Source organism: Cataglyphis hispanica, chromosome 1, assembly GCF_021464435.1.
Source record: "Cataglyphis hispanica isolate Lineage 1 chromosome 1, ULB_Chis1_1.0, whole genome shotgun sequence".
NCBI lineage: Eukaryota > Metazoa > Arthropoda > Insecta > Hymenoptera > Formicidae > Cataglyphis > Cataglyphis hispanica.
In genome coordinates, this window is record NC_065954.1 from 13995150 (window position 1) to 14012467 (window position 17318).

The following is a 17318-nucleotide window of genomic DNA, read 5'->3' on the forward strand; positions in this document are numbered from 1 at the left end:
TAAATTTCTTTAAATAACCAATTGTATTTATTTTGCAGATAATTTGCTGCAGCCAAAGCAAACACCAGCAGACGCTATGGTGGATTTATTAGTATAGGAACACTTAGGGAAGAGTTGACGCACGTAGAAATTTCATTGAAATCCTGTAGTGCTTTCCACGTGCATCTTATTATGCTAAGCTATGATATATATAAGTAAACATTTTTTTTTAAACAGGCATTATCGATGCATTAATATACATACAGTTGTTATGTAATCGAAATTTTTGCATACAACTCGCCTAGGTGTTCCATTAAGACACGTTGTAAAGAAAAAATAAGCATTTTAAGTACACCGTAAAATCATGAATAACTATTAAGGGGTTATTGTACTTCAAAAATATATATATGTATATCTGCATATACGTGCACGCACATATGCATCCATACATATATATACGTGCATATATACACATAACATAGTATTCACTGTACATGCGTTAGCTCACAGAGACATGATCATATTATTATAATTTATTTTTTTATGCTTAAGATTATATTAGAGTCGTGTTGAAAAATATTACTTGATGCTCATGTGTGTACATTGATTTTATTACTTCTGAAAGAATCATGTACACAAATGGCATCTGGTTTATTGTCCGTAATGCACGCGTAAAGAAAGCATGTACCTAAAATATATAATAGCAGAAAAGTGTAAACATTACAAATATTATACTATTATTAGGATACGATTAGGACGTATAATCGAGTCAACAAGTAAAGTATAGTTGGAAGCGATTATACTGCAATTGTCGTATGAGAAGTATGCATTACCGCTAAATGCAAACACATTCGCATATATTTGCTCCCAACGAAAAAGCGAATTGTTTTTTTTTATTTACACTTAGTTTTGAATGTGTATAATGCAATACGTGAATAAAGAGTGACTGAGGCGAACGTGAGAAAGAGAGAAAGTGACATTCTATTGCGTTTTTCTATATAGTTTGCTAGCTTTTAGCGCTGATATGTTGTTATATTGATTTATAATTAATGTTACATGCAATACTTTTATGGATAAATGTAATTCTAAAACTGCCCATTATAGAACAGCTTGTCGTTAAATATGAATTATATACATATATCAAATAGCCATTTTTGTAAAGTTTTCAGAACATTATTTACACGTTTATATGTATAATTTTAATATTTGTTCTGAAAAGACGATGTATTTTATGTTTTAAATTATAATTACGAATAATCATATTCATGTAATATTGCAAGTTTACTAAAAAATTGTATTATTATCATCTAAAATAGCATTTATGAACGCTATTTTTTAATTACCAACACAATTTTTAATTATCCTTACAAAAATTATAAAAATTATAAAATTATGCTTATGAGCAATAATATCACAAAGTACAATTTTATATTGTACTTTTTATTATGACGAGTATATTATATTACATTAACAATCTTTTTTTATCAAATTTAATTTTAAAATGTAAGATCTATTAATCAAATTATAAAACAGTTATGGGAAAGCAACACAAAGAACTACATTTCTTACTGCTATTATTAATAAATTTATATATTAATTAATAAATTTAAAATTAATAAAAATTTTCTAAATATATTTTTAATAATAATAAAAAAATTGTTTAATATAAATATTAATATATTTAATTTTAAATTATTATACGTAATACATTTTTACTCTCTTATTTTTTTATATTAATTTTATAACGAACATCGTCTTTTTCAATTAATACGCACATTTTTTATATGTACATATTTATAAGTTTATTTTAAATGTCGGCAATATATACATAAGAACAGCTATTATTTAGTCAAGACGCTTATAAAACATTATATCGATATACACCTGATGCATATAAATATAGCTTCTACTGTTGCCTTAATCATTGTAACATGTACAATCAGAAATAATGAAAGATATATTAATTTATAAGATTATACTGACAAATGGGTAATAAACACAGTACATCAATATACGCTGCGCATTTTATTACAATAACAAATTATTAATACATATTGTCACATAGAAGAAATTTGTATATAAAATTCATATATTCCAAATTTTATTATATATTATTATATTAAATATAATGATATTTGCTTTTCAACTATGTATTTTGTGATCTTAAATAAAAATATATATTTTGGAAAATCTATTTTTTAGAAATAAAAAAAGGGACTTTACACTTTTTTCTTGTGTATAGATATGTTTTATTATAATTAATTATATTTTCCTATAGTTCTAATCATGTTTTTTATTGAAAGAATTTTAATCATTAATAGCATTAATTAATATTTTCATGTATATTCACGTATATTTCGTGCCATATGATCGCCCGGTAATAGGTATACTATCATATTTTCGCGAAATGTCATATGAAAAATGACGATATCTCTTGCAATTTGATTTTAGCGTGAAAATTTTGTGTTTTTTTATGTCACGTGTCACTTTAATTGTCGCTTATTTGATGTATGTTTACAATTTTTATCACAAAGTTTTTAAATGATGCATGCAATGATAAATAAACCAATAGTACTGATTATATCGGTCGTGTCTTTTGACAGATAAAAGTTATGATTAATAAAAAATAGATTTAATTCCTGCGAACATTATTAGTTATTAATTACTTACTAATTACTTTTAACCTGATTGTCAAAATAAAATTAATCACATGTATAGCGCTGAATTAATTCAATTTATATGTACCTTACAATTTACAAATCGAAAAAACACGGTTAAAACTGTAGAAAAATATAATATAAAATCCGCGTCTCTGCTACCTCAGAAATTACAATTTTTCATATGTCGTATAAAGATATGTCCAAGGGAAAGGGTAAATTTTTTCGCATTTTCTATATATCTTAGAATAACAAATAATTAATTTAAACGTTATTCCTATATAAAATTTTTATATTAGAATTTTTTATTGTAATATCTCTATTCATAGAGCACATTATATAGCAAAAATGACAAAAACATACATTTTTGTTATTGTATAATAATATAAATGCTATCGCGAATTAGCTTATCTTTTGACACACTATCGATTGATACTGACTATCGATTGTATGCAATGTTTTATTATCTATTACAATTTTAAGACAACTCTAATCTTTCAAAATCAAAAGCTTTTAATACATACATAAATAATGTGTATTTATTATATGTACATATAATGTATGTATATATAATAATTTTATCTTCATTGAAAGTTTTCTCTTCATAATATTTATATTTTTCAGTAAAATAAACTTGCATATTTTTAGCCTGCGATTTATTTGATTATTTGATTGATTATTTATTATATGTAAATAATGTACGATTGTTTTGTAAACAAATTAGTTTATTAACATTTATACAAGAATTCATACAATCCAGCATCAGATAAATTATAAGCACAAATTATATGTATATATATAATACTTCATATTTATATTTTATATTAATATTATTTTATATTTAAATGTTATATATATGTTCAGTCGCGCAAGTCTTTCAGCTGGCGTTCGTAAAGGACCCGCATTTATGGACGAGAATCGCTGTCAACTTTCGCTTACACAGTCGCTCTCGCCAAGAGTGCATCGCAACCAACATCGATTTTAATTTCGAGACAGAGCTTCGTAGAAACAGGAGAAAATATATTTAAGCTGACAAATAATTAATTACAATAACATATCTTTAATAAATACTAATGAGAGGATATTTGCGATTATCCAAATCTAGCCAAGCATATTTGATGAAGCAGAAGAGATATCCAATGTCCCACGAGATTCGTCGATTCGCCCGCCTCGCGGGTGAAATCACGGATCTGTGCCAAACGTTTGTGAAATTGAGGACATACACTTATATACTCGCAAGAGATGTGTCCCTCGCGTCGGCGGCTTCTTTGCCGGTATTGTGTGTGGAGGGATACTGGCCCCGGGGAAAGTTTATTTACAGTAGAAGAAACGTTTTCAATCCCGATGCGATGCACGACTTCGCGAGACCCCTGATCCCCCGAGCGAGCTCTCCGTGTTAAGGCTAATACGAACAATATACATACACACAGGCTACGATACAAATCGTAAAACATGCTAATCAGCAGTAGAGTTTTGGTCTTTAATGCCTTAATTTTGGGTCTGATATTTTTCGATACAACTTGAAAAGTGGTCAAATAAGTAGATAAATGTATATGTTATTTTCAAGTATAAATAATCCTCTTAGATGTAGAGTTTTTTTTTTTTTTTTACGAATTTGACATAAAAGATATATAAAGAATTATTTTTAAGCGGATGGAATTTAAAAGACTTGGACAAATTTGGACGAGTTTTAAATTTTACGCGATAGTTTCGAATGAAATCATAATCAAATCCAACATAACGCAATTGTTATGATGTTAGAAGCCTTCTTTCCTTCAGGTGTTCTTTATAAAATATAACTAATTTTCTTTGTTAAAATATAAACTTATTTCTACGGTTATTAAACTTACGCTTTACGATTATATTTTATTATGTTTTTTTTTTTTTTCTATTGAGCGTGTTCTTGTACGATTGTCGATGAAGTTGGCGGTGCCTGATCGCGTGAACGCTATTCTATCAAGAATGGAACAGAGGAAAGCGCTGCCACGAAAGGGATAGATACAAGGAAGTGAAACTGGAGTCGCACAACTATATACAGAGTGTCTGTGTTCGCAACTAAATGCGAATAACTTGCGTAATTCAAACTCGGGAAGGACGCGCCACTAATAACAAGTCCTTGTTTAAAGCACATACAATTGTAATTAATATCATTACGCTTGTTAAGGAAACGGCAGCTCCCTCGTTATACATCAATTCCCTCTCGGAGTGAGCTTGTCTCACGCGTATCGGACGTTGAAATCGACGTAGGAGAGTAAAATCTCGCGAGAGGTAACCGAGGGGGCAATCGATTCGATTTCACTCGGAGATGATGATATTCAAGGTTACTATCGTCATGGTTTGTATGCTATTGAACTTACCAAGTCATCCTGCGTTCTCTCGCGAGCCATGAATAAGCATTCCTCATTGTCGCTCTGTTGAATGTGCATATATATATATATATATATATATATATATATATATATATATATATATAACTGATTTGCATCTTAATATATGTGTGTGTATGCGTGCGTGTGTCGGAATCAAAAATAGCTTTTGAGAAATTAGAGAATATCGATGTAAAAGATAAAGACAGAGAGAGGACAAAAGAGCAGGATAGGAAGAAGGGTGTAGAGAGAGAGAGAGAGAGAGAGAGAGAGAGAGAGAGAGAGAGAGAGAAAGAGAGCTTAATTTCATCTTGTTAATATCGTCCTGTAGTAATTTACACGACTCGTCGAAGTCTTATATCGATTACGATCGTCTGCCTCTACTCTCACGCGTTGCCTAATTTGCCGCGATTACTCGCGAATTGATAATTCTTGTTAGGCAATGCACCGACGTTCAACGCCAACACCTTGGACACGATGTTGAGATCTTCAGCACCTGGACCCTGCACGTTGCCCAACTCGCTGACGACTCCCGACTGATAGAGCAAATGCTGAATTTGCTTGGCAGGTGTCTGTTGAGCTCTCGTCGGGATTTGCCTGAACTGCGTATAAGGATTGTAAACGAACGTAGTCGGATTTCTCGTTGGCGCGATGAAGTTGAATGTGTTCCTCGACGGTGGCGATTGCTTATTGTCTAGATTGAAGCCGAAATTACCAACGGCGTTGAAGGCCTCCTGTCTGTTGAATCTGGTGGCCGGAGCCACGGGCGGCTGAAAGTTGGTAGAAAACGAGACGAAGTTCTGGTGCAATCGCTGTTGATGTCGTTGCTGAGGTTGCTGATGCTGTTGCTGAAGTTGCTGAGGTTGTTGTTGAGGTTGCTGAGGTTGTTGGCGAAACTGTTGGAATTGCAGCTGCTCCTGATAGTTTGTACGGAATAACGGTGGCGCGGCAGCGTTGGGAACTTCCAGAGACACACTTGGCTGAAGATGAACAGCAGGCTCCAAAGATGGTTGAAGCGGCAATACATTCGTCTGTTGGAAAATGTGTTGTTTCTGCAAAGGGAAATGATTCTGCTGGTGCAAACGATAAATTTTCTGTTCCTCCAGCTGCTTCAAGCGCTGCTCTTCTAGTTGCTTGATCTTGGTCTGCTCCTCCAGTTGTTTGATTCTAGCTTGTTCTTGCAAGTAGAATTGCTGCTGTTTCTGTCTTAATTGCTGCTCGTAAAGCTGACGTTGCCTAATGAGAAACTGGGTTTGCTGAATCTGCTGCTGTTGTAGCTCTGCCAGCTGCTGCTCCAATAGCTTCTGCTTAAATTCCAATTGTTCTTGAAGAGTCAGAGCCTGTCCATCACCCGATTGCCTGTAAATCGGCACGACGCTCTTTGGAACACCGAGTTCGTCCTGTTGTACTGTGAAGGCTGCCACCAAAGGCGCCTCAAAGATTTTTACTTCTTCCACTGGAGATTTTTCTTTATTAACACCGGAGGACGGCAAGGTGACGTTATCTTTAGGCGTAACAGTTGGACTAGATGCAGTTGGTTTCGGCGCAACCAGCGCATTGCCGCTCGTAATCCCATTGCTGGCACTTTGCGTCAAGCTCTCGGACAACTGCGTGAACGGCTTCAGCGTCACGCTCTCGACTCTATTGACCGAGGACGAGCTCGAGGAAGTCTTTAGACTCCTCGTTTCCAAGGAATCTATCTTGGACTCGCTTCGCGGCAAGTAAGTCGACGGATTTTTGTCCGGTAGAATCACGTTGTGCACGTGGAAGCTTCTAGCGTCGTCATGACTAGCTTTTTCTATAACCATAGTCGACGGATTCGGAGTAACATACTTCTTCGACTCGAGAAAACTTGAATTCTGCAACTTCTCCTCGTTAGGAATCTCCTCATCTCCCGGGAAATTGTCGAACGAGAAGGAAGCTTTCGGTATCACGCCGATGTTCTTATTCAGATTTTTCTTGACCACGTCGTTGAAGGTCTTTTCGACGGTCGTGATGAACGGTTTCTGATCATCGTCCTTTCGCTGCTCCGCGGACTCGGCCTCCAGTTCCGTCAACGCCTTAAGCAATGCTTGTCGCAAATTCTTGTCGAGCTTCACTGGGGCGGGTGGATTTTCAAAGTCTTTGGCTAAAATCTCAGATTTCTGAGACCTAACCAGACTTAAGCAGGCTACCGTTAGAATTGTTACGACTATCTGCAAAGTTATAACAAATATATATTAAAACATATTGCATTATGTTACAATGATTGTTATTATTATAAAAAAAAAAATCATAGCAAAATTTATTCCCAAAAATTCAACTTATCGAGAGGATAAAGTTGTATAAGAAAAGAACCATTGAAGGTATAAGATTATCTATGATAAGAACAGACATCTATGCATATTTGTATTTCACTGTATTGATTCGAGAGAGATCGAAAGCTAAAGTTTGTTCATTTGGTCTATCTCTCGTTAGTCCCATTATGAGTAGAAGAGAATCCCTTAGGCGATTTTCTCCTCCTAAAAACACAGTAAATACGTATCTACAGCTTTCGAGTCGTGCGAGCGAGACCAATAGTTTGCATGCTTTATGTAATTACATGTAAATGCTCGACGTCGCCGAAGAGACACGCGCGCGCATAATTAAACATGCAGATACGTTCTCGGAAAGTGTAATCAGCTGACTGCGTGTAGCAGGTGTAATAAGCTTTCGATAGGTTTTAAGCTATTTATTAGCCACTTTTCGTGTAGGCTAAATATTATTTTTCTCCACTATTATTATTAAATACAAAAATACATCTTCTTTTCATACTGCCAATATTGCTCCACATGATAAAATAATTTTAAGGGCAATCGTTCGGCAAACTAGAAGAAAATGATCGAGAAAAGAAAAGGTAATTTTTTTTTTTTTTTTTTAATGCGAATTTGACAGAAATTTCATCATTACATTCTTCTTAAAATAGACTGCAATTAGTATCTTGCGTATCTTTAATTATTATACGTGTGTGCGCGCTTCTGGGAATAAACTTTGATATTTAAATGGAGAGAAACTCTTGGTTGATGTATCAAAGCTTTGTTACATCGCCGTGAATAATTGAGGTTGAAGACTTTTAGTAGATACTTAATTTCTTTAATATTCGCGCGTATGTTTGATTTTAATTTTCGTTAAATTCAAAAAATTATTGATTTGTTGAAAAATACTTTTGTTTTATTTCAAGAATATCATATTAAATTTTTTATCAAACTATTAAAAGTAATCGATAAATTTTTTTTTATTCTTTTGCTTTCTAAAATTAAATAGAAATTAAAATAGACATTAATATATCCGGATGGCATTGTTTCTTAATAAACAGCAAATAATTTCTTCTTATTATCGATTCATAAGCAATAATCGCATCTATAACTTTGACATCTAAAACTATCCGTCTTCGCATCACCTGGATAATTACGGACAATTTAAAAAAGTCCCACCTTTGATTAATGGCCATGTGTCACTCATCTTTCATTTTCATACTTATTCGTGACGAGTAGCGTGAAGGACGTCGCGGACAGTGCTTAATGATTCTTTTATTAGAATAGCATTTGGATATCGTCCTAGATGAGAATTTGCACGATCCGTCGTGTGGAAATTATTCCAAGAAAAATCGAGAACGTAATCCATTCACAGGCGGCACGAACGACTACGCCTTGGAAAGATTACGAGCTACTCGCCAGAAGCTATTACAGGCTTTGAACTTTCACCCCGCTTCGTCAAATCGCCACGGTGGGAGCCCCGATGCATTCGCATAGAGAGATAAGTTATTGACGTACTGTCAACCATAAGCCACGCGAAAAGAAAAAAATCGGAGAGAATTTCTGGCGAGAACGCTAAGCGTTCTCAAGGATGTAAATAAAAAAAAAGAAAAAGAAAAGCGCCAGCTACGCTGCGTTAGACGAGAACCTTTGACATTTGCAAAGAAAGTTACACCCAGGGAAAAGACAAGGGAACGACACGCCAGGGGTCAACGATGCGAGCAAGCGGTACATCATCGAATTATATATTCTTCGCACAACGAGAGCTCGCGCTTAAGTGCCAACGCTTTTGCTGGCAAAAGGAAAGCGTTAGAGATGCGTGTCTGTAAACTATCTCTGTAATTTGCACACAATAAAACGGGAGAATTGTCGCGTTTAGCGCGCGCATCTGCCTTATAAAATTGTTCCGAGCGCCTCTCGCTCCCTTCCTCTTGGTCGATCTCGTCTAATGGTTAATTGGTTCGCGGTAAATTTCTCAGGAACGAGACTTTAGAATATTCTTATAAGGAAACATAGAGCGTTCGCAAAGTCTTTTGTTTGCTCGGGTATGACTGAAGCGAGACTCCTTGTAAAAATTCGCCTTTGCGATTATAAATTTACATATCGCCGGCGGTAAAAATGAGGTACGACATATATCTTGCAAGCAACTTGGGCTCTAGACACTTTGGGAACTTTCTAAACTTGTATGGGCATCCTCCTCCCGTTTGGTCCACAGCGTCCCATTAATCTTCAGCCATACACAAACAGGAGGAACGCACTCTGTGACTCGCAGGTGTCTTACCACTTAATAAATTAAATAAATAATGGTCCGGACGCGGCTGGAACTGATTCGCGTTGTTGTAGCCTTTGATGCGGTCGGTTTCACCTTCGAAACTCCGCCGAGCCGAACATCATTGCCGCGTTTGACATGTGTCACCGCGTCGCACGGATTTATAGACACGACGCGCGTTAAGTAATTCTTTGCATAATAATCGCGAACTCGCAAATTAATCAGCCGCAAAACTCTCGCAGAAATCGAGAGTTGCATTAATAGGCGCGCACGCCAGGGGAAGAGAAGTTGCGAGGCGGAAGACGAATATGAATATCCCGACAGGTTGATAAAAAGATCCGTTGCATATTTGGCTATCGCGAATCTTGAATATGCGAATGTTTTTTTTTTTTTTTTCTTGCGTTGCGAACTCCTGACCCGTCATTTTCTAGCGCGGAGAATGCGCCGCGCGAGTTTCACCGCGTCTAACAGAAGAGTTGATTCGCTGGTTTGATATTACTAATGCGCGCGATAGAAAATATTGCATATAAAATCTCAGATCTCTCTCTTCTCTCTTCTTTCGCGCTTAGATGCGCGCGTGTTAATAAAATTAAAATTATATTTTAACCGATGTTATTGAAATATCGCTTATAATAGAGATCTTGATAGATGAATTGATTAAGAAAAAATTTATGAATCTAAAATTTTTGTGACCGATGAGTATAAGATCGATTGTTTTGTTAGACGCAAACTTCTTAAAAATATGAAGCATATGAGAGTCAAAACTGTTGAGAAATGTTTAGAATAGATCGAAAGTCCCATAATTAAATGTATAGCGACAAATTCGAAGTTAATTGCTTCACGGCAATAATAAGGCTGAGACAGTCAAGCTCTAATTAGAATTCAACAAAGAATAACTTTTTTTCAAACATAAAAAAAAGAATAATTTAATTAATTTTCCGTAATGTTTTCTTCACGCCGAACATAATGCCAACTTCCAAATCGCTACATCAAAAGTTTGAGAAACTTATAAAACAAACTACTTTATTTATGAAATTGTTATTTCTTTTCTTGTACTTTTTTTTTATTTATCTTCATTATTATAATCATTTTCCAGATGCTTTCTACATGAAAAGCATATTAGTTTGCAAAAAATATAAAACCAACCATTAACAGATGCTTAAAAATCTTATAATCATATTAAAAAAAAAAATATATAAAATCAGTGAAATATAAAAAAAAATAAAATTTTAATAATATATATAATAATATATAATTAATAATATAATTAATAATATATAAACATATTTAAATTTATTTACTTTCAACTCTAATTGATTCCTTTAAATAAGATATCACACACATATCGTATATCGTACGGTAGTCAAAGTTTACGGTACTTGCTATCTGTCAGACTGTATGTACGACAAAATGACACAAGGATTATTGAGAAATTTGTCGCCTTAATCGAAGAAAGAGAGAGAAAGAAAAAAAAAGAAGAGATGAAACCGACCACGGCGTCAGGTTCACGCCGCGCGACCGCGAGTGGGGAAACAGCGTGAGAGAACTCGTCACATTGATCCTGCTCGCGCATAACACAACACCGCTGCTAGCACGTAAAGGAAGCCGAAGATGAGGAAGAAGAAACCGCGAGAGTTGATGTGGCGGCACTTTCACTCGGCAGAGTATGTCGAGGATGCGCACCGCTCGTGAACTTGCTTTACTCGGCTCTTGCCGGCGTGATGAGCATGAAAGAAACGTCGTTACAAGCTCGACAGGCTAGGCCTTTTGTGTGCCGGATTACGAATCGACTTGACGCAACATCATCCGAACGGAGCAACACGCCCAACAGCATTCTTTTTTTTTTCTTTTTTTTTTCGGTCGCCGTTAACGCAAAGTGACAGCGAAACTTCCTGATCTTCAGCGATAATTCGCGGCGAAAAGAATTTGGGACACACGCAAAATTCTATTTCTAATTTTGCGTGCTATATAACGAAGAAAATATTTAAGAGGAAGCGAGAGTATATATCCATATTAAAAGACCCTGTAGAAGAGTTATAAATAAATTTCCATTTTGAATGTTGTCGTAAATTACTGTAGACTTAAAATAGATTTTAGAGCATTCGTAAATTAAAAGTAGGCAAACAAACATGTTTGCATAAATTTATATACTAATTATACATATACATATATTATATACACACACACACACACACATATATATATATATATATAAATTGAGATATCCTATAATTCTCTTTCGACATTAATTTCAATAATATGGATTTTGCAACCAATGTGAAATTTTTCTATATTTGATATCGATGCGAATAAACAAACTGATATCATGATTTATTATTAAATATTATATTTCGCGTAATAAATTTACTTTAAAAATGAATAATTAAAAAGCGATATCCCTACATTATTATAAGTTGTTTTAAGTTGAATCAATTCACTTGAAAAATGCCTGTAAAAAAACTTCACGTGAGAAATCGTTCTGAAAATCTCAATTCCGTAGGAATTGCTTCCCGATATAATACAAAGATTTGTATAAATCTGCATTAAGTCATGAAAGATTTGGAAAAAACATTGGCTTAAGTACGCTTACCGCTAAATTATCTCGATTATGATCATTACGTTTCCTATATAAAAATATACATTATCTCGAGATCAATTTAGACAAATAATGAGCGAGGTATTGTAATGAGCGTAGAAAACTGTTAGGATCTATAATAATCATACTACTCGAAGCTAATTGGTTAGATTCGAGAATATACTTCAATCAAATTTGATCGCTTAGCGATTTCACATCTAATAATCATGTTCAGTGAAGACAACAATAATGCAACCGGCTGAGAAACAATCAGTTTTCTTTGCCAAGTGTAATCAATTTCTATGACGTAAAAATCATCTTATTAAAGGTTCTTATTAAATAAAATTAAAAATGAGATAAAAAACACACAAGCAAATGCGAGAATTGTTGGGTTATTTCAATTTTAAATTGTTTGATCAATTGGAATTGAAAGTAACTAAATCTTAGATAAGAGATAGATAGAGAGAGAGAGAGAGAAATCACTCTAAAAAAATTCAAAATATATTTTTCCTGGAGAGAAATTACGCGATCAATTACTAAGATTTATTTCGCACTATTTATTTTTCCAAATGATGAATTTTCCGCTAGCTGCATCACGATGTATCGTGTAAATTTCGGATTTCGTATATTGAAACGCGGAAATGGAAGATTGAGCGTGAAAGTGCACTTCATCAGCAAGTATGTTTTGTCGCCAAGTACGTTTCGATTATACAACGAGTCCTTGGCGTTGAATAACTCACAAAGTGAGGAAAGATGAACCGATGCGCCTCAATGCAATTAAAAGCGAATGCACCGTGCAAAACACCGTGTCGTATATTGCAAGTTTAGAGTGAAAGTTTCGAGAGATCGAGGGCTTTCGTCGAAGAACATCTGCTGCTCAAAATCATTCATTTCGGCCGGACGTATTATTTCTCAATCTATCGCAGTCGACAATCGATTTGGATTTTTTTTTTCTTTTTTAATCTTTATTTAGATACCTCTAGCTAGAAACTCCGATCGCTGGTCTCGGAAGACGATGTCAGAAAGTATCTCCAATATATCACGTCACAACAGTAATGGAAACTTTTCCGCGATAAAGGTTCAGACGTGAAAAGTCATCGAGGTAGAAGCTTGAACGATGAAGACGTGAAAAATTCGAAGCGTGGGAGCCGATTAGAAGAACGATTGTTCCGAGTACGTGATGTCGGACGCCGACGAGAGGTCTACGAGGCCGAGGAGAGAAAAGTTCGAAAAGGATGCCGAGGGGGCTTTCCACTTTCGACGCGAAAAATCGTCGATTCAACGGACCGCGAAGCTACCTGCCTCTTCTTCGCGATTGTTAAGGAAGTCGTAAATGTTACGGCGCGCGTTTTCTAACACAGCCGGATAGGCGATCTGGTCGCGGATCGATCGGAATGCATCAGTTACGAAATGAACTCCACCAAGATAAAGAGGAGGCAGGGCGCGGGCGGGAAACTTCCTCCGATTGCATTACGTGGTCGTTCTGTATCCGAACACAGGTTTCCTCGTGCACTCCTTACGAGATCGGCATTGTCGGCGGCCGTTTCGTAAGAACTACCTGGCCCGTGTAATACGGGGCTTTTTCTTTACCATACAGGTCCGGCTTTTATCTCTCGGAATGGATCGCCACCGGAATGAAGGAGGGGAGGATGAGGGGAGGGAATAAAAAGGAGAAGAACTTTCTTCCCGCGACGCTCGAAAAAGATGCCATCTACTTTCGTGGGTCATCGAACTCATCGCGTCGCGGTGAGTACGTCCATCGTCACACCCATCTTTCCGTGTCATCGATCCCTAATAATTACTTTCTCTCGAAACGGGCGTCGTCGATCGAAGCATCTCATCGACGTGACTATGCATTAAGAGACGGAGGATTTCAAATAAAGATTCTCGAAGATATCTTTCCTTACCGTTATTACGACGCCCGAGAGAATTGATCGAAAAATGATTCGAAGTGAAAATGGAGAACACGTCATTATTCGCTTGCGTCATAAGTCGCTCGAATTCAATGATACTCTTTACAATTCATCAGATCCTCCTTCCAATTACATTGTTTTAGAGCAATATATAGTTTTCCCCGCCATGTGCCAATCTCAAAAGTTTAGCTCTTGCAACGCACATTGTGTGATACTTAATCTTCTTTCTGGTCCATTAATTATCGATCTTGTATAAGCGAGTATATATCGTATGCGTGCAACGAGGATAATCTTTCGATTCGAGGAATTTCACAGTTTTATTTCTTTATATAAAGTTTTTTTTACAAAGCTCAATCAATCTCGATCGTTATCGGATCGATCCTCGCTAGCTTAGATCCGCGAAACTCTGATTTTGACCTTAATTAACGGTACACACGACCGTACTACATGACAACTGGGTCGTTAGGAGCGCATATTTATGACGCTCGCGTGTTGCATCTCGGAGATTCGAGCGGAGAATAGAAATTGATCTACTGACAAGTCCAGCGACTTCAACAGAGCACGTCGATTCATTAATGCGATTCATAATGAGCTTAGCACACTTCACGGTAAATTGCCGCGAGCGTAAAGAGGACTCCGACGTGCGAATCGTGGAGAGACCAGCAGGAATGATCTCTCTCTCTCTCTCTCTTTACCTCTCTATCCGAATCAGCGACTATAAATTAACGCGACATTTATTTGCTTTCTTCTTTCTAAATTAATATCTCGAGACTTTCGTTATTTTTGTATCGACGTCGCTGCGTAGACTTTAAAAATCGTGAAAGTAGGGTAAAACATTTATCGGCATTTATAGAAAATCTTTCCTCGATCGTTTAAACGATAGCTAGATTTTGTTTTTAAGAGTAAGATAAACGGTATTTTAGAAAGTTTGCACACCGTAATATTTAATTATATATGTGTGTGTATCGATTAAATATATCATTAAATGGGAAATGAGCGTACAATTAAAGTCATTGCGCGATATTTGTGATAATCATCATTTACGCGAATACATCAAATACACTGCATGCCACTGTGCAATTAGAAATGCACTCATATCAGTCGACCGAATGTGTCGTTTTTCAAAGCTACATAAATAATGAACTCGTAATTCGGCCCACATTTTGTTTTTAGTACGCATTTTAACCGAGCGAGTAGCGAATATTTATCGGAAAAATATTATATTGACAAGTGGAATGCGAGATTTCGTCGGGTCAACGTTTCATCAAGTAGCTCATCGGGAACCGTTAACCGTAGCGCCTCTTTCGCGCGAGCGATACGATATATCTGGAAATCGCGAAACATACCTTATAATGGAAGAAGAAAGTAGCCACCGTGAAATGCTCGTTGCAAATTTCCTCTAACATAAGTAGAAATTCGCGAGTATACACGGATACGCGTCTAGAGTTGCGAGAAAAAGAAATTACTATGTCGTCGAGTAATTTCGTCAAATCATCATCTTAAAATTATTGATCAAACTTAGATTATCGCGGTCGCTTTGATCTTTGTAAAGTGAAGAACAATGAACATGGCACAGCTTTCCCGCACATTACAGAGAGTTCTTTCATCAGCATCCCAGCCCCTGGAGCTTGAGATATTTATCAATTATTATGATTTTAGAGCTTTTATTCGCACTATATACGCATATTTACGATACTATACATGGTCGGATTTTCTTAAATGCTGATCACTTTGCACTCATCTGATCGATACTATTCGAGTCGCACTGTCACTTTGAACCGCACGTAATCCATCATCGTGAGAAGGAGACAAGAAGAGATCGATACACAGCGTAATAGGTAGAAAAAGAAAGAGAGATAGAAGAGAAAATTTGGAGAAAAATTGGCGAACGAGCGGAAAAGCTGATCCAGTGAATGAATGGTTTCGTACTCACCAAGCGCATGATGCTGTCTGTGCTCACACTTGTACGGATCTCGGCTTTTACTTGGGAAAGATGATCTCCGTAGGTAGGTAGGTAGGTAGGTAGGTAGGTAGGTGATAGTTTCGTGAAAGAAAGGTGGGGTCACGTACTCCTCACCAATGTTAATACAACACATGTATATGTACGCGACAGATTTGGCGTTTTTTTTTTTATTTTCCTTTTTTTGCTACTTTCGGCTCTTTTGGATATTACCACGTTCCCATTTTCATCGCATTTTGCAAGGAGGAACTTTGAAGACTCGTAATTCAGAAAGTTCCTAAATAAAGAAAGATTGAATTGCACTCATAAATTGTAGTTTAATAATACGGAAATTTATGTATTTATTTATTTTTTTTTTTTTAGATACACATGTGATAATTTTTCATTCTAGTATACACTAGGCTGTGATATGGGTTCTAATAAATAAGTTATTATTGCACACAATACATATATATATATAAAATTATAAAATTAAAATAAATATATCAAAACATTAAAAAAAAATTAAATATGTTAAAAATATTATTAAATATTATTAAAATATTATTAAAATAAATTATAAATAAAGTGAATATATATATATATATATATATATATATATATATATATATTCACTTTATTTATAATTTATTTTAATAATATTTTAACATATTTAATTTTTTTAATGTTTTAATATATTTATTTTAATTTTATAATTTTATTTTATATATATAAATGTATACCCTGTATACAGAATGTCCCACACCACCTACTAATGACAATAAATTCTTGATTTTATTTAAGATGATTTTTCTCAGCAAAAATATCGAGACATCAATAACTTCCGTATATAAGCGATTATAATAAGCGATTCAAAAAGAAGAGGGCTTTTTGTAAACTAAACTTTATAGAAAGTTAAAACTACTTTCTTTAATTAATTTCTGATAGAATTTATTTTAATAGAGAGAGAGAATTTTAATTTAAAGAATTTTAATAGGACTTAATTCGATGATAGAAAAAATCGGAAACTTTCAAAAAATGATGACCTCTCTCGATCTCTTCGTTGAAGAAAAATCGTCTTCAAAATAATCTCAAGAATCTGTCATTATCAGATGGTGCGGTAATTTTAGACCACTTACTGCATGTATATGTATATACATATATGTGTATGTAAAATAGATATATATATCATCTGCGATAATTATTCTTTTCCTTTTCTTATTACATTTGAAAAATATTAATAAGCATCATATGGTATCTCTCGTCAAATTATGTTCTTATTTTATAATTTATATTATGCTCGTAGAAATGAAAATCGTAACTAAGAAAGAGAGAGAGAAAGAGGAA

At 35.0% G+C, this 17318-nt stretch overlaps 2 protein-coding genes across 4 annotated transcripts in view; one reads left to right on the forward strand and one right to left on the reverse strand.

Annotated features, from left to right (window-relative positions):
* The window catches only part of LOC126853935 (hemicentin-1-like), a 63714-nt gene extending 61723 nt beyond the window's left edge, over positions 1 to 1991 (forward strand). For both annotated transcript variants that reach the window (XM_050600152.1, XM_050600162.1), the window contains exon 10: positions 39 to 1991. The gene's annotated coding sequence lies outside the window, so the exon portion shown is untranslated. The remainder of the gene's footprint in view (positions 1 to 38) is intronic.
* LOC126853872 (putative mediator of RNA polymerase II transcription subunit 12) lies at positions 1716 to 16111 on the reverse strand. 2 transcript variants are annotated; one of them, XM_050599990.1, is made up of 2 exons: positions 15966 to 16111; positions 1716 to 7197 (listed from the first exon to the last, which is right to left on the reverse strand). In XM_050599990.1, the coding sequence occupies exons 1-2, from the start codon at positions 15972 to 15974 to the stop codon at positions 5389 to 5391; spliced, it is 1818 nt and encodes a 605-aa protein (XP_050455947.1). In that variant the 5' UTR covers positions 15975 to 16111; the 3' UTR covers positions 1716 to 5388. The 2 variants fall into 2 exon arrangements, with proteins under 2 accessions (XP_050455947.1, XP_050455937.1); XM_050599980.1 differs by lacking the exon at positions 15966 to 16111 and adding an exon at positions 15379 to 15453.
* Between the last annotated feature and the right edge of the window lie 1207 nt (positions 16112 to 17318).